Source organism: Pan troglodytes, chromosome X (assembly GCF_028858775.2).
Source record: "Pan troglodytes isolate AG18354 chromosome X, NHGRI_mPanTro3-v2.0_pri, whole genome shotgun sequence".
NCBI lineage: Eukaryota > Metazoa > Chordata > Mammalia > Primates > Hominidae > Pan > Pan troglodytes.
The window spans coordinates 104,702,148-104,726,200 of NC_072421.2; the positions used below are offsets into that span (position 1 = coordinate 104,702,148).

General features: G+C 36.9%; 2 protein-coding genes across 5 annotated transcripts in view; one reads left to right on the forward strand and one right to left on the reverse strand.

Moving 5' to 3' along the window:
* NUP62CL (nucleoporin 62 C-terminal like) overlaps positions 1-24,053 on the reverse strand; it is a 121,115-nt gene that overhangs the window by 91,788 nt on the left and 5,274 nt on the right. The gene's annotated exons all lie outside the window — the stretch shown is intronic.
* The window catches only part of DNAAF6 (dynein axonemal assembly factor 6), a 37,727-nt gene that overhangs the window by 9,908 nt on the left and 3,766 nt on the right, over positions 1-24,053 (forward strand). For both annotated transcript variants that reach the window (XM_063804011.1, XM_016943623.3), the window contains exons 3-6: positions 279-351; positions 2,476-2,581; positions 6,311-6,407; positions 22,492-22,577. In XM_063804011.1, the coding sequence (XP_063660081.1) occupies positions 279-351; positions 2,476-2,581; positions 6,311-6,407; positions 22,492-22,577 (362 nt within the window). The remainder of the gene's footprint in view (positions 1-278; positions 352-2,475; positions 2,582-6,310; positions 6,408-22,491; positions 22,578-24,053) is intronic.

Below are 24,053 nucleotides of genomic sequence, written 5' to 3' on the forward strand. Positions count from 1 at the left end.
GATACATGATTCACTGAGCTGGAACTAGGGTTTTAGCCTGAGTAAAGATCAATTCTGCTCTTGAGTCTATTAAACCAAACACTTTTTGAAAGAACAAGGAAAGCATATTCGAAATAGTACTTGACATCTGTCTTTCTGTTTTATAACAATGATGGGTAATTAAAGTGGAAAGCTCCATGAGTTTTTTGATGGAAATCCTATCAAATTTAAAGTATCACTAGTCATATAGGTTATACAAGTATTAATTACAGAATATTGAACTTTTTGTCCTCCCTCAGACAAATGGTTTATCTACTATTGGAGCCATGGGTCCTGGGAATATTGGACCACCCCAAATAGAAGAGCTCAAAGGTAAGTTATTTAACAAAGCAATATAGATCAATATAATCTTTTCCTTGGTAGAGAAATTATAGGGAGAGTAATAAGTACTAATACTAGTATTTATTAAGATGAACTAAATAACAATGTATTGTATACTTGGAAATTGCTAAGATAGTAGATTTTAAGTATTCTCATCACAAGTAAATGATAAGTAGGTGAGGTAATCCATATGTTAATCAGCTTGAGTTAGTCATCCACTGTGTATACATATTTCAGAACATCATATGGTATATCATAAATATATACAATTTTTATTTGTTCATTAAAAATGGAGAAATGAATAAATAATTTTTAAAAAGAAAAAAGATGAACTAAAATAATCATGGAAATGATGAATATCCATTTACATATAAAGATGCTGTTTTTACTCTACCACTGCAGGTAAATAGTTTTTCTAATAATGGAAATATATTTGCCTTGAATTATCCACATTCCTTGCATATTTTCTGAGATAGAAGACCAAGAAAGTCACGTGTGGTTAGATCATTTTTTATTTTTTACGGTCTATTTACCAAGATGCTTAGCTTCTTTACCTTCTACCTTCCTATATTCTAGCAATTTCATGGAATTCATTCATTGAATTTTTTAATAAATATTTATTGAGAACCTATTGTATCAGGCAGTATGACCATCTCTGATACTACAATGAAGATCAAAACAGAAAAAGTCCCTGTTCTGATTGAGCTAATAGACTTTTGGAGAAGACAATAAAACAAATAACTACACAATTTTATCTTACATTAAGAGGCTTATACATTAACATCTTTGAGTTTACTTATAAAAAAAAGTCCAACAAATAAGGCTAAATAATATTTTTACATTTCCCCAGCATTTTGAGCTATACATTTTTACAGAGTTGAACATTTTACAAATCTTTAAAAATATAAAAGGCTCTAATTCTGTTGGTCATGATCACCTTTAACCAGAGGATAGGAAGTGAGAGGAAGTGAATTTCATTCATCAATTTAGTTAATTGCAGAAGATTAATCTGGACAAATGTTTAAAATAATGGCTAAAATGAGGTCTAAGAATGGTTTTAAAATTTCAGTTATTATTGCTATACATACTCAAGAGGCTATTTGCCTTACTCAAGAGATATTCGCTCCATGGCAGTCTAGTTCACATTTCATGTATTTCTGTGCTGCCTGTATTTCTGATAATGTAGGTCTAATAATCTTTAAATTCTGAAGGCAATGATTCATATGTAAAATGTTATATATAAATCTGTAGTTAGGCTTTACAAAGCCCGTGCTAGATAGAAGCTGATCATTTCAAAAGAATTGCCAGAATTGAAAACCTAACAATCGGGTGCATTTCTGGGAATGCTTAAAATGACTCAAAGCAGTGCTCTGCACCTAATGCAGGTCTCCACCGGATGCTACAATAGTTAAAACAAATGTGAGCTGGGTTTTTGCATGCCTACTGGAGCCTATCCATTTTTAAACATTTAAAGATGACATGCAGAAACCCAACCTCATGCTCAGCTCTGCATAAGGAAAATGCTGGACTAAAAAATGATCATTGTATCCACTGCTTTCAGTTTCTTTAATTGATATTATTATTTTGAGAATTATGTCATGCTTGCATGGAAAAGATATCAAAGCGTTTTTATATAGTAAAAACAATGCAAGGTAAGACATTTCTCTCCACATCAGATTGATTGTAGTTGTGATTTTTTCTTTTATATAAAAATATTTTTAAATATAATCCTATTTATGTTTCTGCAAAAATGTATAATATTTCTTTGCATATGTATATGGAGAGAGACAGAAAGAGAGACTGGAATGATACACAACAGAATACTAACATTGATTATCTCCAGGCAGTTGGATTGTAGATTATTTTCTTCTTTTTGTTTATGTTTTTGCCAAATTCTCTACAGTTGTTATTAAAATTCTACAATGTATTGGTTCTGTATTGATAGAAACATTTAGTCAGTAGTTACTAATTTAGTTTGTTTTGATCAAAAAAAAAGCTAGCGATTACAAATAATGTTTTATTTCAATGATCCCAAACTGAGTGTGAAGAAGAACAGGAGCAATTTAGAGAAGGAAAAAAGCATGAGCTTCAGCTTTATCTTCCCTTTCTTCACAGTCATCCCTGAAACCAGTGAGGAAAATAACGAGGACATCTGGAATTCAGAAGAGATTCCAGAAGGAGCAGAATATGATGATATGTGGGATGTTAGAGAAATCCCAGAGTAAGTCAAATGAAGCCAGGAATGTCTTTAGGAGTTTAAGTTAGCTGTGTCATCTGATAACATTTTATTTTTTACAAGATTCATAAAGTAACATACCACATAAAAGATAAAACTACAGTGACACACGGAAGGCATGTGTAATTGATTATTTTTTTCCTTCTAGAGCAGAAACAAATAATAAAGCATAACACCTTCCTTTCAGTTATTATCTAGCAAAAATGAAAAATATAGTCATTTCCATTATAAATTTATATTTAATGTCAGTTTGTTGTATAATGTGGAACTAGCAGTTGGAGAAAGCCAGCCCATTAAATTGCAAGCATTCATACAAACTAAATTACAATGCCATGTTTATTTGTCAAGCACTTGCTTTTAATTACTCAATGTTCCACAATTTCGGTAAAAGGCTATGTTCTCTCTCCAATGATCAATTATTACCCAGACTTGTTTACTAGATATTCTAAGATTATATTTAGTGTTCAGTGTATTTTGCAAGCAGGGTTCAAGACTTGCTTTGTAGCCTTTTCAATACAATCAAGTTGTAAATATGAAATTTAGAATTATTATAAAAAGCCTTTTATTCTGATTTTAAAAGCACTCATACTTTTAAGAACCTTAAAATATACTTATATACATAGATGAAATTATTGGTCAAATAGACTAAGCTTTACATATGTGTATTTTGAAATAAAATTTGGATTGACTATTTAGAATAGCAGGAAAAATAAAGCCAACACTTACTAAATTATAATGTACTATATAAATTCTTAAAGACTTCTATGGCAAGTGATCTGACAACTTTTCTAATACTGAATACAAAACTATCCAGTATTTTTTTTTTTTTTTTAGACAGAGTCTTGCTCTGTCGCCCAGGCTGGAGTGCAGTGGCACAATCTCTGCTCACTGCAACCTGCGCCCCTCCTGGGTTCAAGCAATTCTCCTGCCTCAGCCTCCCATGTAGCTGGAACTACAGGCACCTGCCACCACGCCCAGCTAATTTTTGTATTTTTAGTAGAGACGGGGTTTCACCATGTTGGCCAGGCTGGTCTGGAACTCTTGACCTCAGGCAATCCGCCCGCCTCAGCCTCCCAAAGTGCTAAGATTACAGGCATGAGCCACTGCGCCCACCCAAAATTGTCCAGTATAAAACAAGCAAATAAACAAAAACTCCATGCTTCTGCCTTCTACATAAGTTCTGAAAACAGAAGCAGTGGGAGACTGCAGACAATTAACTAGAAAGAAGTATCCAGCTTTCAAATAAACAATGTCAAGACCATAAACCTCATAAAAAATCAAAGGAGATTTTAAAACATTTCTTAGAGAACGAAGAGAGTAAATTTGAAGTTATGTTTATATAGTGTCCACGTATCATATGAAAAGTAATAATTAAGTCACTTATTTGTCATATTGTCTAATGAATGTCAAATATCCATATGCAGCAAACTTCAAATTTGAGTAATTTTTCCCTTTTCATCCTGATGTTTGATGTTAGGTAGATAGAACATCCATGAAAGCTTTAAATGAATAATAACTTCAGGTTATTATGAGGAAAATTGCTTTATAAGATTTTAAAAATCTTCATCTTCTACCTTATGAAAATACATTTCAACATTTCTCAATGGATGCAGAGGAAAATAGGTAAAGAATATGAACAGGCAGTTCAAAAAAGAAGAATCACAAGTGGCCAAGTAAAAGAATAACAAGGAGCTGAGCTAAGGCACTGGCCTTGGGGAGAAGTATGAGGGTCTTTATTTGAGTGAGTTTTGGATGAAGAGTTGGTATTTGGTTAGATAAAATGGATGAGAGGAGAGCGTCAAAGATGATGCTGAAGTTATTAGCTTGGGTGACTGAGGAAATGATAATGCCATTAACTTTGATAGGAATTATAGGTTAAGAAGAAGCAGTGAGTTTGTTTTTGTTTTCTTTCTTTCTCCCTTTCTTTCTTTCTTTCTTTCTTTTTCTTTCTTTCTTTCTTCCTTCCTTTTTTCTGAGACAGAGTCTTGCTCTGTCGCTCAGGCTGGAGTGCAGTGGTGTGATCTCGGCTCACTGCAACCTCTGCCTTCCGGGTTCAAGCGATTCTCCTGCCTCAGCCTCACAAGTATCTGAGACTACAGGTGCATGCCACCAGGCCTGGCTAATGTTTTTTGTGTTTTTTGTAGAGACGAGGTTTCACCAAGTTGGCCAGGCTGGTCCTGAACTCCTGGCCTCAAGCAGTCCACCTGCCTCAGCCTCCCAAAGTGCTGGGATTACAGGCGTGAGCCACAGTGCCCAACCAAATTTGTTTTTTTTCTTCGCCAACCACCGCCTCCCCCGGCCCCGCCCATTGTTCACTGCAGCCTCAACCTCCAGGGCTAAGCAATTCTCCCACCTTACTCTCCCAAGTAGCTAGGACTACAGGTGCACACTTTATTTTTGTGAAGACTGCGTCTAACCGTGTTGCCCAGGCTGGTCTCAAACTCCTGGACTCAAGCAATCTTCCTGCCTCAGCCTCCCTAAGCACTAGATTACAGTTGAGAGCCATCATGACTAGCTGGTTTTTGATATGTACACTTTGAGTTGTCTTTGGGACATCCAGGCAAACCTTTGTAGTAGACAGTTGGAAAATTGCGTCTGGAGCTCAGGATAAGAGCAGGAGCTTGAGCAAATCCATTAGGAGCAATGAACATATAGATCAATCCTCTGTTTGTTTTAACCTGGCTTCACCTTCATAAATAATTGGTAGATGTTATAGCCTATTAAGAGAAAAGTGCCCCATAGCAAATAGCTGCTTATTGTTAGCCATGTTCAAACTCAGAGAAATTCCTTTTTTATTTTTGGGCATTCCTATTGGCAAATGGTCAGAAGTTCAATCAAGTCCTTTAGTCTTACTATCCAGAGATCTACAATTTCTTCATTAAGGTAGCATTAAGCATAATAATAATAATAATAATTTGTAAATATTTGTTTCATTCTATCTGAAGAGATGGGGTACCTTGTGGTGGGTGCTTCTATAAACCATTGTATTCCTGGAGGCCCAAATTTGGAGGGAGGAATGATTTGTGAATTGTCATGTGTGGGGTGAAATATCAGGAAAACCTTTCATTACACTCAGAATTCTGTAAGACTAGATTCTAAGCACTATAGTGTAGCTGTGCTGACTACATTACCAGTGTTTCTATTGTAGAATTTTAGCCGTGGAGATCATTCAGTTCAAACTCACCCCTCCCTCCCATAAATCATACAAATGTAGAAACTGAGACCCCATGAGTTTGTGACTTGACCAACGTCCACAGTTAATGACAGAAACAGTACTAAACCTGAATTTTCTCCTCTGCTCTGTGGTTTAAACTTGGCAGAGGAAGGTTTCTATCAATCCCTAGGTTATGGACTCAGTATTTTTCTGAGCTATTGTTTTTCAGGAACAGACTTTCCTTTTTTTTCTTCTGCTTTTAATCTTATTAGAATCTTATTACAAGTTCCCTCAATCTATTTTATTTGTCTAGCTCTGAAACAGTTAAAGCTTTATTTTAGAAAATAATAACAATCCTGCCTTTCAGTGTTTATTTTGACCACATTTCTAGACTTCTTTTCCTTTATGTTCTATTATATGCCTGAAGACCTGCAAGCACTTTATTTGTTTAGTCCTTTTATTTTATCTAATAGCATATCCTCATAAGTTACTAGTTTTCTTTTCTGTGACAGGAAATTGCTCTTTCATCTGAGTCCCTATAATCATTGATTTTTTTTCAGGTATGAGATTATATTCAGACAGCAGGTGGGAACTGAAGATATATTTTTAGGGTTGTCAAAAAAGGACTCCTCAACAGGTTGTTGCAGTGAACTAGTGGTAAGCCTCTCCTCCCCTTCTTCATTTTCTATACAACCATTGTAGCTAAATTGACTGACTATTATATACATAATATTGTAGGCAAGGTTGTAAACTCTTTAAAAATCGTGGTTGCTATGTTTCACGTACTAGGGTAACAATGGGATAGACAGTTTAAAATTGTTAACTTGTACAAAATAAACTAAGTTTACACATTTGGATGAGATTTACAAATAAACATAATGGAATCATATGACACAATACACAATTTCTATTTTTATCCCTATTAAAACTTCCCAATTGGATTGGACTGGATTTTCTTCCATCCTAGTTCCATCCCATGCATGCCAACTGATTGGTTATTAACTTATGATGAATTGACAGGCAATCAGAATGAAGTATCTCCTTCCCCGCATCTGTCTTATCTCTTATTTCTGTATTTCTCATAATGACTCAGCTTACAATGTGGGACTTAAAAAGAGATTTTCTTAATTTTGGGATCTGACTTCTGATTAAGAACACTAAGAAAGACATCTAAAATATTACTTTGCTTTCTTATCTGAATGACGCTACAGAATGTTGGAGAGCATCCTTTACCAGGTCACTGTTTCTGTATAACAGTTGTGGCAATACCAACAATATCAATGATACCACCTTACTTTTGCTTATTTCATCCTGATAATGACCTTGTTGAAAAATCTGGGCCTAACCCAGAGTGTGGAATTTGATTCATTTTAGCAACATTAACAAGTAATTCTTGTGTTAAAATTTTATTTTTTGAGATCAGGAACTTTGCTTCTATTTTTTTTCCTCCTTTCTTACAATACATTATAGAATACCATGGTGCCCATGGGAGATGTGTAATATTTTTTCCTTAAGCAAATGATAAATGGAATTTCTCTTTTGCATGAACTTCAGGTTTTTTCTTATTAGCAAAATCTAAGACATTCAATTCAATCAAGTGACATAATGGGAATAGTGGCTTTAAGTACCTCAGGAGATTTTTCAAACTCTAATGAGTTATGCTTTCAAGTAATCTTGAAGTAATTAGCTCCCAGGGTTTTACCAGTAATATTCAAATTCCTCTCTTTTAAATTATTGTAAAATTGTGTTTTTGATGTGTAGTGTTGGGGATTGCTCTAAATTCTGGAGGAATTCTAGGCCCTAAATAAATAAAACTGTTGCAAGCCTTACAGTTTATCTCATGCAAAAATTGCCACTAGTTTTAATAATAAAGGTATCCTGAATGAAGAATCTTGGAAACTAAATCATACCTCATAATAGGAATATATGGTTTATCTAAAACTCAAGTATATACAGAAGACTTGATATTTCTCTCAAATGAATTTATAATCAACTGGGGAGACAAAACTAACATAAATGAACCAATTTTATTATTAAGAATTAAACTCAGTGTAAACAATTATAAGTCGACTAGAAGTTCAGAAGGTTGGGATAAGTCATGGACACCACTGAAAGGCAGCAGCAAATAACACATTTGTTGATACTGTGGCACTTTGTTACGTGTATACTGTTCCTTTTCTCTTTCTTTCCTTTATTTCTCTTTGTTTCTTCATTTATTACATCTTTAAATACTTAGTGAATGTTACTACATACCAGGGACTGTCCTAAGTACTAGAGATACAAAAATAAATGATAAACAATCAATTGTCCTCAAGGAATTTACAGTAAAGGAGATTGACACCTAATAAATCACTGCAGTTCAGTATGGTAAGTACATATTTAGAGGCAAACACCATGAACAGAATGATGGTTACCAGAGACTGGGAAGGGCAGTGGGCAGTGGGAGTTGGAAATGTGGGGATGGTTAATGGGTACAAAAATATAGTTAGATACAATAAACACGATCTAGTATTTGATAGTACAACAGAAGGATAACAGTCAGCAATAATTTGTTGTACATTTTAGAGTAACTGAGGGAGTACAATTGGAATGTTCATAACACAAAGAAATGGTGAATGATTTAGGTGATACAAACCCACCCCATTTACCCTGATGTAATTATTATACACTGTATGCCTGTATCAAAATATCTCATGCACCCCATAAATATATTTTCCTATTATGTACCCATAAAAATTAAAGATAGAAAAATAAAGACATATATCAGGTACATAGTGACATAAAGCAGGAAGAGATCAACTTCAAGTGGATAATATTCCTACAGTGGACAACATTCTAAAAAGGGCATTCCAAGCAGAAGTAAGAGCACGTGGAAAGGTATCCAGGCATGAAATAGCATGGCATATTTGAGTAAACAGAGAATATAACAAGAATAAAGAGTAAGTGTCGGTAATAATGGACTAGTAAGCTGACTCTCAAAAAAGATAAAAGCTTGTAGCTTTTATTTGTAGCTTGAATGTTATCCTGTAGGCATACTAATGATGACATCCACTATCATTGCTTACTCCACTGACAAGACTCAGAGTAAATAGGTTGTTGAGCCCATCTCAAGTATTTCTTGCTCAAATGTATATGCTTATCATTCTTCTTGATAATATGGTGTTTCCTTGAATCTAAGACATCATAAAATTGTAAATGTGCCATTTATTTAACAATAACAATGTTTCAGAGGAAAATAGTTATAATGCCATATTATACCACCATTGATTGTGCAGTTCGTCTCAACATCAGAAACATTAAAATGTGGGGGAAATTGTACCTGAGAATTGCCTAAATATGTTATTTGTGTCCTGGACCTGGTCTATATGTAACAATCCAATCCAAAAACTTTAAGAAAAAATCCTTACTTAAACCGAGTAAGGCAATAGGAGTACAATCTGTTTACGTACAAGAAGTGATTTGGGGTTAAAAAATTCACAAGGACCATCCTTTCCTTTACCCTCCCCAGACTCCAAATAAGAAAGCAAGATTTATGAATCCTAAATCAAAGCAACGGTCCTAAACAAAATTATGAATTAGGAATGTCTTCAGCAAACCCTTCGAACCTCAAACCCAAAGAGCCCCATTAACCAAATACTCCCTGCCCTATTGTTATCCTCTGCAACTGCTTTACTCCTGAGTTTGTAGCCACCAAGTTTCCCTTGCCTTAATCTATATTTAGGTATTTTAGAGCTAGAGCTAGCCAGTGGTTTACAGGTTTGTTTTGTTTTGTTTCTAGCTCTCAAGCTTTTTTCTTTCCAAATAAAATTCTATGAGTAAGCCCAGTGTAATAAACATAAAAAGTACCACTGCCTTGTTTAAGAAGGTACTATCACCCATGAGGCAGCTCTTAGGAGAATGGCTGAGGCTCCTTGGAACACAGTTAGAAAGATGCTGATCTAATTTCTCATCCTGATATTACAGTTGATAAACTAAGGTCAGGCTTACAAGGTTTCAAATACTCATATACATTAATGGAAGAATAATAAGAAATCTAGAGGGCTTATTTTTCCTTGGTGACATATATGCTTTTCTTTAAACCCCACGAGTGGAAGGCCCTAGCTTATTTCATTTTGTTTTGGTTGTTTTTCTTTTTATCCTCTAGCTATATTCTCCATCCCTCTCCCCAAAGCTCTCACTGTAATGGGTGTGATATTAGGTTGGTGCAAAAGTAATTGCAGTTTTGCTATTACTGACTACTGGTTATTGCCAGACTGACTGAAGTACTGGACCTCTTGGGTGCCAGCTGAGGAGTATGGAAAAAAGAACTATAGGTACAAAAATATGTAGCAAGATACCCTAATTCTCCATAGGATTATTTGTGGCAGGAAATGGGACGGGTGTATTGGAAAAATAGGTCAGCAGATTCTCATTTTCACCCATGGTGCCAAAATCCAAAAATGAATGGGCCTAGGGTTATTGGTATTCTGCCAAATTACCCTTTGTTTGTTCTAGGAGAGGGGAAAGGCAGCTTGCAGATAGCTTGATGCTCTTTGACCTAGAATGAACACATATTTTGATGTTTTACTTTGATAGATCTATATTGATAAGGCGACATTCTGATATGACCCAAGAAACAAGCCACTAAGCCTATTTTTTCCCAACATCACCTCCTCCCTAGGATATGATTCTTCCCCCATCTTTAAATCTCACTGAGAATGGGATGAGAGTCAGGGATGGGATAGAAGTCAGTCACCATCTGGCAGGCAGACACAACCAGGAGTCACATGTTTATCATACATATTTATCTCAGAAAGTGCTATCAATCATTTTGAGCAAAGTATTTGCTCATCCTCTAAGAATTCACTTGCTTCCTGAATGGTCGGTCTGCTCTTCAAATCCTGATTTCTTTCTTAAGGTTAAAACAGTTATATTTGTTTACTTTTTTATTTTTTGAGACAGAGGCTCACTTTGTTACCCAGGCTGGAGTGCAGCCTCAACTCACTATAGCCTCGGCCTCCCAGATTCAAACAATTCTCCTGATTCAGCCTCCCGAGTAGTTGGGATTCCAAGCATTTACCACCAAGCCCGGCTAATTTTTGTATTTTTAGTAGAGATGGGGTTTCACCATGTTGGCCAGGCTGGTCTCAAACTCCTGACCTCAGGTGATCCACCTGTCGGCCTCCCAAAGTGCTGGGATTACAGCCGTGAGGCACCGTGCCTGGCCTATATTTGTTTACTTTTAATGAAAAAATGTATTTGGCTGCTTGATAATGAAATAGATTTTGTTCTCCATTCTATTCCACTCTAGAGGATGGACCTAGTTTTTTTTTTGGTAGGCTTCCTGATTATGTTAACCTTGTTTGATTGGTTGTATACCAGACCATGTGGCACAGGGAAGGATATTTGATCTGTACTATGATTCCTTATTGTCAGTTCCAGGCAGCACAGTAAACCTTCACTTAAATTTCTAATCGTTGTCTCAGTAATATATTCATAATATATACATTTATAGTTAATGTCATAACACTCCTTCATAATGATGGTGGTTGTGGGACATGGTAACAAATACTTCCTTAAAAGCTAATCTAATCATATTGACAGTATATTTCTGATTATGGAAGTAATATATATGTAAAATTTTAAGCAATACCAAAATTAGTAGAGTTGATGATAAAAGTCCATCATAATGAGATGGAGAAAAATTGAGAGAGAGAGTGTGTGTGTGTTTGAAATAGGCTATGGTCAAGGATGGAATAAAGGTAAAAGATGTCATATACATATTACTTCATATATGTATCAGTAATTTTACATTTTGATGATGTCATTTTGAGGTTTCATCAAAATATCTGAATCACATGGTCTGGAATCCTTGAGCTGGACCTGGCAGAAACTCCCGATTCCATGCAAGCAGATTCACAGATTGACCTTGGAAATTACCAATACTTGAGGGATGAATAAAGGTAGAGGAACTGAGAAGGATATTCAGAGATGGGAGGGAAACCATAGTAGTATCCGCTGCTGTCAAGCAGGATTAGGATGCAGAAAGAACTTTGAGATTTGTCAGTTAAGAAGTCTTTGGTGATCTTTGGAAGAGAGCAGCTTCAGTGGCATGGCCAACACCAGATTGAAGAAAGCTGAGAAGTGAAGAGGAAGTGAGGAAGAGAAGCCAGCAAATATAGATTGTTCTTTGAGGAAGTTTAGTGGTGAAGAGGAGGAGAATGAGGAAATGATTTTTGAGAAGGAGGCAGGATTTAGGGGAGTTTTTTTTAAGACAGGAGAGATTTATGTATGCATTTCAGCTGATGACAAGAATCCATGCATTCATCCATGTAATATTTATTTAGTTCCTACTGTGTGTCACTAGAGCTAATGAACAAACAGTTAAAAAAAAAAGTAGTCATGGTGTGGGCCTCTAGGTGGAGGCATTTTTGGTTGTCACAATGATTACAGAATTTTTTGTTTTTTTGAGATAAGGTCTTGCTCTGTCACCCAGGCTGGGACGTAGTGGCTTGATCTCAGTTCACTGCAGCCTCAACCTCCTGGGTTCAAGCGATCCTCCCACTTCAGCCTCTCTGGTAGCTAGGACTACAGGCATGCACCACAATGCCCTGCTAATTTTTCTTTTTTATTTTTTGTAGAGACAGGGTCTCATTATGTTGCCCAAACTGGTCTCAAACTCCTGGGATCAAGCAATTCTCTCACCTCGGCCTTCCAAAGTGCTGGCATTACAGGCATGGGCCCCCATGCCCAGCTGATTACAGGATATTATTGTCATTTAGTATTCAGGGCCAGGGTTGCCTTAAATCTTGCAATAAGAGGTATAGTCCTCAAGAATGAAGAATTGTCCTACACAAAATGCCCATATTGCTTTCCTCTAGTTTAAAAACACTGACTAGATAAAGAGGGATTGAAGATATGAGGGTGCTGCTACTCAGCACATTCCACCCTGTTGACTACTCTTTTTTTTTTTTTTTTTTTTTTTTTGAGACAGAGTCCCGCTCTGTCGCTCAGGCTGGAGTACAGTGATGTGATCTTGCCTCACTGCAAACTCCACCTTCTGGGTTCAAGCTGTTCTCCTGCCTCAACCTCCTGAGTAGCTAGGACAACAGGCACGCGCCACTACGCCTGGCTAATTTTCATATTTTTAGTAGAGACGGGTTCCCAGGCTGGTCTCCAACTCCTGGCCTCACGTGATCTGCCTGCCTTGGCCTTTCAAAGTGCTGAGATTACAGGCATGAGCCACCACACCCGGCCTGCTCTCTCCTTGAAACACAGTTTTCTCTTTACTTTAATGACCCCATTCTCACTGAGGAGTGACGAAAGACTTCACTCTTTTCTTCCGAAATCACTAGGCATTCCTCCTCTCTTTCACTCCCAAATCACTGGCTCTTCCTATTCTGCCTTAAGTTCTCTGGAGATTTGACCTATGTCTTTTTTTTCTCTACCTATTCTCTTTTCACCTAGTCTCATAGCTTTAAATATCATTTATCTCTCTAGTCCTGAACTCTTCCATGGGCTTTGGATTCATATAACTCTTTTAACTCTCGCTCTGTCACCCAGGCTGGAGTGCAGTAGCGCGGTCTTGGCTCACTGCAAGCTCCACTTCCCGGGTTCACACCATTCTCCTGCCTCAGGCTCCGGAGTAGCTGGGACTACAGGCGCCCCCCACCACGCCCGGCTAATTTTTTGTATTTTTAGTAGAGACGGGGTTTCACCGTGTTAGCCAGGATGGTCTCGATCTCCTGACCTCGTGATCCGCCCGCCTCGGCCTCCCAAAGTGCTGGGATTACAGGTGTGAGCCACCACCCCCGGCCTCATATAACTATTTACTTGGCATCTCTTACTTGTTTAATAGACAACTCAAACCTAACATGTCTAAAACAGAACTCTTAATTGTCTTCCATAAACCTTTTTCTCATTCATCTTCTTTGTGGCAATAACATTCACCCAGTTGCTCAAGCTAAAAACCTAAATCAGCCATCATTCCTCTTTCCTTTATACCTCATGTCTAATCCATCAGCAAGTATTACTGGCTGTACCTTCAAAATATATTCTAAATCCATCTAATTTTCATTACCACTGCAATTGCTATCCTGTTACTAACGATCATCATCTCTATCTGGACCATTCCGACGAGTCTCTAATGACATTATCTCCCTGCTTTGACTCTTCATTCCCTACAGCCTTTCCACACAGAGTGTAAGAGTTCCTTTTTAAAAGTAAGTCAAGGCCAGGCACAGTGGCTCACACCTGTAATTCCAGCACTTTGGGAGGCTGAGGCGGGTGGATCACCTGAGATCAGGAGTTCGAGACTAGCCTGGCCAACATGGCAAAACCCTGTTTCTACTAGAAATATAAAAATTAGCCAAGCATGGTGGTGCACTTCTGTAGTCCCAGCTACTTGGGAGGCTGAGGCAGGAGAATTGTTTGAACCTGGGAGGCAGCAGTTGCAGTGAGCAGAGATCACGCCATTACACTCCAGCCTGGGCGACTCCGTCTCAAAAGAAAAAGTAAATCAGACCATATCACCTCTTCGCTTACAGCCCTCAATGGCTTCCTGTTGCACTTACAGAACAAAATCCAAACTCCTTATCTTAAAAGTAGGGAAGGGCCCCGTGTGATCTGACCCTTACCTACTTTTACAGTTTCATCCAATGTGACACTTTCTTCCTTGTTTGTTATGTTCTGCTTATCCTGACCTTCTTTTTGATCCTTCAATATGCCAAGTTATTTCCCGATTCCTTGTTATTCATTCCACCTGGGTATTCCACCTAGTCCCTCAGATAATGAAATTTTACTTCTTCCTTTCCAATCATTTTAACCTATTTCTTGTTTAATTCCATGTTAGTACCTCCAGAACTATATTATGTAATAATAGTGAATACTGAACTTTATTTCTTATTTCTCACTTTAAATTTTTAAAAATTAAAAAAATATGAGTACGTAATAGAGATACACTATTCAGCCATTAAAAAAAGAGATCCTGTCATTTGAAACAACGTGATGGAACTGGAGATCATTATGTTACGTGAAATAAGCCAGGCACAGAAAGACGAACATCACACTTTCTCACTTATTTGTGGGATCTAAAAATCAAAACAATTGAACTCATGGACATAGGGAGTAGAAGGATGGTTACCAGAGAATGGGAGGGGTCATTGAGGGAGGGGAAGTGTGGGGTTGGTTAATGGGAACAAAAATATAAATTTCTCACTTTAATTGGAATGGTTCTAGTGTTTCTTCATTTAGTTAGATACTGATTTTGGGGGTATGTGTTAAGGATCTGTTCATCTATTCTGATTTTAAGAGTTCTAAGCAAGAATAGATGATGAATTTAATCAAACGCCTTTTTACCATTTGTGAAGATCATACGATTTTTTAGTTTTTATCTATTGGTAAATTATATTAGCAAATTTCTTAATATGGAACCATCCTTGCATTCATTCATTCAGTCAACAAATATTTGTTGAGTGCCTATGATTTGCCACTAAGTATTTTATGAAAACTCTCATTAACAATGATAAGCTGTAGGAAAATGAAAAAAAATTAAAGGTGATGGGTCTCTGTTTTGAAATTATAAAAATATTTACCTCTGAAGTATAAAAATGTAGAGGTATGTATTGTCCAAAACCAGGGCAAAAAACCAGTAGGTCATCTTTTTAAATTGATAGATAAATTTCTTTTTTTTCTTTTTGTTTTTTGAGACAAGGTCTCACTCTGTTGCCCAGGCTAGGGTGCAGTGGTGCAATCTTGGCTCACTGCAACCTCCACCTCCCGGGTTCCAGCGATTCTCCCACCTCAGCTTCCTGAATAGCTGGGATTACAGGTGCATGCCACCACACCTGGCTAATTTTTGTATTTTTTCTAGAGATGTGGTTTCACCATATTGGTCAGGCTGGTCTCAAACTCCTGACGTGAAGTGATCCACCAACCTTGGCCTCCCAAAGTGCCAGGATTACATACATAAGCCACTGTGTCTGGCCAGATGGATAAATTTTGATAATGCTACCACTTTGAAACAGTCCAGTACTATATTACCATACCTGTCTTTTTAAAAATAGTTTATAGATGCATGACTCCTCTCCCATCACAGGAGTCAAGAGTCCTCAGAGGCCTCTTGTGGCTTTCCACAACTTATTGTCCCATATTTTTATGGCCAGTTCATGCAGGCACCCCATAAACCTTTTTCCCAACATATTACCATACCTGTCTTTTTAAAAATACTTCATAGATGCATGACTCCTCTCCCATCACAGGAATCAAGAGATACTGTTCTAAGTATAGAGGATAGCATAGTAAACAAAACATAAACATCACTGCCTTCACAGAGCTTACCTTATTGTGGAAGAGATAAATAAAATAAACACATAAATTGTATTGTACATTAGAAGGTGAAAATGCTCTGAGGAGAAAAGGAGGAGGAAGTGATAGGGCATACTAGAGTTGGTGGTGGCTGAAATTTTTAATAGTGTGGTCACGAAAGCCTTCACTAAGAAGGCAATATTTGAGCAGACACCTGAAAGAGATGAGGAAGTGAGGTTCCAATGTTAGAAAGGGTTTTGTTGTTGTCATTGTTGTCATTTGAGACAGGGTCTTGCTCTGTCACCCAGGCTGGAGTGCAGTAGTGTGATCTTGGCTCACTGCAGCCTTGATCTCCTGGACTCAAGTGATCCTCCCACCCCAGCCTCCCAAGCAAATGGGAGTACAGGCGCTCACCACCATGCCCAGCTACTTTTGTATTTTTTGTAGAGACGGGGTTTCGCCATGTTGCCCAGGCTGGTCTTGAACTCCTGAGCTCAAGTGATCTGCCCATCTTAGCCTCCCAAAGCACTGAGATTATAGGTGTGCACACCACACCCACACTAGAAAGGTTAATCTAAGTGAATATTTAAAACTCCAAGATTTAAGACAGGAGGTAATCTTAGAAATATCAATAAAGAACAAGTAACTATTCTTAGAGAAATCAGGGGAAGTGTCCCAGGAATTAGTAAACGATTCCAGCAAGATGGGTAATAGGTGGTATCGCGTAAGAACATGAGTTTTTATGTTGTATATGTTTTAGGTGTACAACATGATGTTTTGATATACATATTCTCAGTAAAGTGATTACTACAGTCAAGCTAATTAATGTATTTATCATCTCAGGTAGTATCTTTTGTGTATGTGGGGGATAAGACCACCTAAAATCTACTCTTAGAAGAGTTCCACTACTTGGCATAATATTAACTATAGTCCTCATGCTGTACCTTAGAGCTCTAGAGTTATTCATGCTAAATAACCCAAGTTTGTATCCTTTGACCTGCATCTCTTCATCTCCCACCCCATCTCTAGTAACCACCATTCTTCTCTCTATTTCTATGTATTAGATATTTTTTAGGTTCCACATGTAAGAGAGATCATGCAGTATTTTTCTTTCTGTGTCTGACATTTTTCACTTAGCATAATGGAGGACATGAGTTTTTTATTTAACTGGAAGAAAGGGACAGGCCCAGTGTTATAAAGGAAATAGGAGAGAAAAAAAAACTGGCGCCAACTGAGAAGACTATAGGGGAAGCAGTGTAATTGGGGAGATCCAGATTTCAGTTAGATTAAGAAGCTGAGAATATTCAAAGAGGCTAAAGAGATAAGGGATGATGTACTATGTATTCCAGAGGACCTAATGGAAAAGGCTCAGGATTTGATGAGGGATGGAAAATGGAGACATAATAGGAGATATGAAGATCCATATGGTAGTTATGTGATAAGGAATGATTTGGGAGTCTGAGACTTCTTGTGGTTATTGACAAATAGAGTTAAAAGTATAATGAATTTAGTTCTGGTGGTCTCAAGACAGGTAGTGGTGGTGAGGCTATGATTATTTTGGGGGAGAGGGTGAGTGCCAATGTAGATGTGGATGCCCGTAGATGAATGTTCTTACTGCAGAGTGAGTTGAGCTTACTCTTGACTCCTGTGGTGGAGAGGAGGTATGCATCTATGCAGCATTTTTTAAAAGACAGGTGTGGCAATATAGTACTGGACTGTTTAAAAATGGTAGCATTATTGAAATTTATCCATCAATTTAAAAACATGACCTATTGGGCCTTTGCCCTAGTTTTGTACAATACATACCTCTATATTTTTATACTTCAGAGGTAAATATTTTTATAATTTCAAAGCAGAGATCTAATGCCTTTAATTTTTTAAAATTTTCCTATAGATTATCATTCTTCATGAGAGTTTTTATAAAATACTTAGTATGGCTGCAGTGGAAAAAAATATCTTATACATGTTTCTGTAGTTAAACAATGGGAAATTAAACAGTTGAAGCAATTCGGAATGAAATCTACCCAAACTTTTTCTGTTAATCAAAATTTCCTAATATTGTTAAGTTTCAAATGGGAACTCAAATAGCCTTCTTTCCTAAGAATCAAATGTGTGAGGAGTGGTTTCTGTATTTCTGTCAAATGGAAATATTCTTATAATATCTAGAACCCATAAATAAATTAATTTAGAATATCTTCCAAAGTGTCAGTCCAAACCCTCCAGTGAAGCAGCTTCACTGAAATATCAGTAAATAGTGCTGGTCAAGTTACATATAAAATATTTTTTACTTATTCTTATCGTGGTGATGAAGTGACAGTTCAAGAGGAAACCTAGAATGGATGACCTCCATGGAACACCTGCTATTTGGACTTCTCTTGTCAATTTTCAAACATCTTATAATATAATTGTAGACATTTATCTGAGGAGCTGAGAAGCCTGTTAATCACTTACAAATTATATGACCTTTCAGGAACCATCTTGTCATACACATCTCTCATAAGAACACGACAGGAAAGAAGAGATTTGAAACTCACAATAATAATCACTCAATAATGACTCCCTAGTAAGTCAGCTCTCTTACAGCACATAGAGGACAATAAATGAAGGCCAAGGAAAACGATTTGCATGCACTTTAACCTTCCTTTACCTCTCTTGAGGGAAGCCTCAAAGTAAATTCCCAGAGAGAGACTGAGTAGTTTTTACTACTTGCCTGAAGAGAAGCTGAAAGCGGGAAGAAGGGATCTCACAAACCTTAAATTATGGGCTTTTTTCCTGTTACTTTTTATTTATAAGGACAGAAGGCAGATATTTGAAATAAAGTTAGTGATGGATACTGGGGTAACCAGCTTCCAGCATGGCACCCAATAATTCTCACCTCCAGATATTCTTCTCTTTGTGTAGCCCCCTCCCACATTGAGTAGGGCTGACCTGTATAACTAATAAGATTTTTTTTAATGAAAAAGTGTAATCTATGAGGCTACATTCTAAAAAAGGCATTGCTTCTGCCTTCATCTTTTGGATCCTTTACTCTGGGGAGAATACAGCTGTTGTATCCTAAGGACACTCAAGCAACACTATGGAGAAGTCCATGTGGTGAAGAGCTGAGGCCCCTTACAAACAGCCATGTAAGTGAACTATCTTAGACACAGATCCCCTAGCCCTAGTCAAACCTTCAGATGTCTACAACCACAGCCAACATCTTGACTACAGTCTCATAATAGAGCCTAAGCCAGAACCATCTAGCTAAGCCATTCCCAAATTCCTCATGCACGAAAACATGTGGCATAATAAATGTTTATTGTTGTTTTGAGTTATAAATTGGGGGGGAGGTATAATTTGTTATGCAATAATAGATGACCAGTAAACAATAAATAATAAGTGGCTGGGCATGGTGGCTTACACTTGTAATCCCAGCACTTTGGGAGGCCAAGATGGGAGGATCACTTGAGCCCGGGAATTTGAGACCAGCCCGAGCAATACAGCAAGACCCCATCTCTACAAAAATAAAAATAAAAATAAATTAGCCAGGTGTGGTGGTGCACACCTGTGGTCCTAGACACCCAGGACACTGAGTCGGGAGAATTGCTTGAGCCCAGGAGGTCGAGGCTGCAGTGATCCATGATCACACCACTGCACTCCAGCTTGGGTGACAGAGTGAGAGCCTGTCTCAAAAATAAACAGTTAATTTTTAAAAAGTAACAGAACCAGAATTTAAACCTAAGTTTGATTCCAAAGGTTGAGTTCTCAGAAGGTTAAAAGTTTCCCAATGAATTTTTAAAGTTTTCCTTAGTTTACCTATTAAAATAACTTATTCTTTAAAGCAAATTCAATTTGCACCCTATGTAAAGAAAGGAACATCAATTCCTTTAAATTGTTTGGTCAGTGACATCATCCTATATTTACTAATGTTTAACAAGTTAGGTCTTGAGCGCAATCAGTTAGAGGTCAATTAATATCCATGTCTGTATTCCAGGTATTTGTTTTAAAGTATTGCTGGAAAAATCTCATGCATGTGTCAGGAGTTGTTTTTCTGTTAAGATTCCTCATTGAGTCTTCTGTCTTGCAAGATATTAATGTGTGCGATTCCACCTAATTTGTCCCTTCTCTTGTCTCTTCTCTGAAACCACTGTAGTATATAATTTTAATTTCCTTAAGAAGAAAAATTAGTGAGTTGTTTCTGAATTGCCCTTCACTAGAACAGCAAATGATTTTAAGAACCATTTTAAAGTTCTACCCAGAAATTGTATCTATTTTTGTCTTTCTCAATTGGCATTTTAACCCTGGAAAAATAATATTTTGCCATGAAAATTCTAAACATTTCAGACTAAAGAAACAAATATTTGTATCTCTTCTTTGAGGTGACATGAGTTAACATGTGACGTTAAAGATCTCAATTTGACTATCAGACCTGAGTATTAGAGTAAAAATGGGTGGGACTTTCTTTGTCGAATAGAATGCCTATTTACTTTGAGGCAGAGCACCTGTAACTACCCCCTGAGAACTGTACGTCTCTCACTTGTAGCATCTCTGATTATGAAGATCCAAATTTTCAAAATATAAATTAGGAGGCAATTTTTTGTTGAATGAAAATGTTAACCATAGTATTTAGATAGTAGCACCTGTAGAGCTCTATTTACAAATCTTTGTTTATATACAGATTTAATAAAGTAAAATATAACTCACAAGCATGTACTGCTCCAAACACATTATATTGCAAAAACACAACTGCCTACTTTAAGCTTCTTACAAGAAATCTCAATTTGTCGCATTATTTATTTGATATGTATTTTCCTCATAACTTACTGCTTTCCCTCTGGCCATTAGAGCCATGAATTCACCAGATGTTCAATATTTCAAGTCTTCTATCTCATTTTACAGAAAGCTTCATAATTTACCTGAACCTTGGGCTGCATTTTCTTCATTTCTTTGTTTATGGAAACCATATGCCATGCTACCCTATATATAGACATCAACTTCCATCAGAAAGAGAAAGCATGTAGAGAGTAAGAGATAGACTTTGTGTTGTGGTAAAAATACACATAGTATAAAATTTACCATTAGTGACATTTAGTATATTCACGATGTTGTGCAACCATCACCAGTATCTAATTCCAGAACATTTTCATCAGTGCTAAAGGAAACACCATACCCATTAAGCAGTTACTTCCCTCTTCTCCATTTCCGCAGCCCCTAGCAACCACCAATCTCTTTTCTGTCTGTATAGATTTGCCTATTGTGGGCCGGGCGCGTGGCTTACCCCTGTAATTCCAGCACGTTGGGAGGCTGAGGCGGGCAGATCACAAGGTCAGGAGATCGATACCATCCTGGCTAACACGGGGAAACCCCGTCTACTAAAAATACAAAAAATTAGCCGGGCGTGGTGGCACGCACCTATAGTCCCAGCTACTCTGGAGGCTGAGGCAGGAGAATTGCTTGAACCTGGGAGGCAGAGGTTGCAGTGAGCCGAGATTGCCCCACTGTACTCCAGCCTGGGCAACAGAGCGGGACTGCGTCTCCCACAAAAAAACAAAACAAAAACAAAAATTTGCCTATTGTGAACATTTCATATAAATAGAATCCTATAATATGTGACATTTTGTCCCTGGTTTCTTTCACTTAGCATAATGTTTTCAGGATTCATCCATATAACAGTACTTTACTCCTTTTTATGGCTGAATAATATTCCATTGTATGGATACAACACATTTTGTTTTTTCCATTCATCAGTTGATGCACATTTGGGTTGCTTACACCTTTTGACTATTATGAATAGGGCTCCTATAAGCAAAAACATTATGTACATGTTTTTGTTTGAAAACCTGTTTTCAGTGCTCTTGGGTATATACCCAGGAGTGGAATTGCTGGGCCATGTGGTAATTGAGATGAAACATTTAAAGTGAAATCTTACTAAACCAATATGTTGTCCTTTTGGGGAGGTGGGAGTCATATTGTTATTTCTCTTTTGTTTTGATAACATAACACCTGAACTCCCACACCTCCCTAGAAAATGTGGTATGGAAATTTATGCCAGAAGACTATTAGATGGCATCACCAACTCATACCCAACGTGAGAACTAAACTTTTTTTATACAAATTGCCAACTGATATAAAGGCAGTTGAAGGTCCCCAACTCTAACAGGTGTACTACTATGTACCTTCAGAAAATGAAGGTTACAGTCAAGTAACCAAAGTGTTTCTGTATAGCTTTGGAGCCAGAAACCTTAGTCAGATTACAGGAGGTTGCCCTTGGGCCACTCACTAAATTTCTCTGTTGTAGTTTCTCCATCTGTAAAATGGGGATAATAATCTCTGCTGCTCAAGATTGACATAAAGATAGGGCATAGCCTGGCACATAGTTGACAATAAATATTAGTCTCTTTTCCCCATATATTCTTATATTCTTCAAATTAATTGCTCTCCAATATATCACTATTTTTCTTCTCATTTTCTCTTTCAGGCTAAAATTAAATTGCCAAATACAAACCCTTCTGATATTCAAATTGATATCCAGGAAACAATCCTTGACCTTTGTACTCCTCAGAAGTGAGTAAAACTTAGAACTGGAATAGTGTATTATAATAAAGAGTCTTCAGTCAATATTATTTTTTTAAATGTACAGTTATTTTGTATCACCCCTAAAGTCTGAAGAAAAGTGGAAAATTTTGTTAATCATTCAGATGTTTGATCTACATTAATATAAACATAAATATGTTTGGAAATACTTGGACTTTTTTCTACTTTGCATCCGTGCATTTGGAGTGGGTTAATGCTATTAAAACACAATTCTTGACACCCAGATGCAGTTTATCTATCAGAAAAAATAACTAGAAGTGAAAATGCCATTAAGTTGTAAGTCTTATATGTGGTTTTTGTACATTGATTACATAAGGGAAGCAATATCTTTATACTTTTGTCATTTTGTGGGGCTGTAAGGTTAAATTTGAGTGTTTTCATTTAAATCAACAAAAAGGTCTTGCCATCAATTACTATCTAAATACCTCACTGCTTCGTGCACATCTTATCTGGATATAGAGCAGTGAGCACATACTGGTTCATTGCAATGGTCCTAACTCTGTAACTCATGAACGTTTCAAACTGGATTTGGGATGCAGGCAGTTGCTGGCACATTTTCTTCCTTCCATTTATCAGTACCTATAATTCTCCTTTGTTGAGCTTAGGACTTCAAGAAAATGACAAGGAGATCCTTCATACAAAAGATTCCTATGTGTAAACAACCCAATATGCATATGTAGCTTAATCTTGGCTTCTATAGTAAATGCATTTAACCCAAAATGGTCTACAGATAAATATATATCAAATGTTTTCTTATTATTTACATCATTTCAAAAATGTATCCTCACAGAACAATCATCTCATGTTATAAAAATTATATTCACTATTTCTGCTGTTTACTTCAAGGAGTATTGTACCCTTTTGTTGCATTTTATACACGAATTTACTCTTCCACATAACCTTTACAAGGAAAATTGGTCAAATGAACAATCTTCCAAGATATTTGCAAGCTTGTTAAAAGCACACACATGTCTACACACCATGGAGTTAATTTCCGTTTCCCTAGCAGTTCTCACTGTCTGTGAGACTTTCATTTAGTGGATTCTGATGGATATCTGTAATGACGGCACAGCCATAGCAGCTACCTAAAGATTGATGGAGACAGCAGAAATACTGAATACAATTTTTATAACATGAGATGTTTGTTCTGTGAGGATACATTTTGGGTTAAAAGTACTTTTCCACATAGAGCATGGGCTATACACTAGGTCCTTTGGATCATAATGTACTTATATATTAAATGCGCAGTGCAGAGAGGTACCATCTCTTAAGAAAACCTGCTTAACTAAGATAGAAGACAGAAAATATAATTAAGGATTTTATCATGTTTCCTAAATACTTGAGAATCCTTTAGAGCCATGCTTTTCTCTGAAATTGCATTATCGGGAATGTGTCTTGTTTTCGAGTTTATTGATATTCACACCTACTTTCTTTAGTTTCTAACTT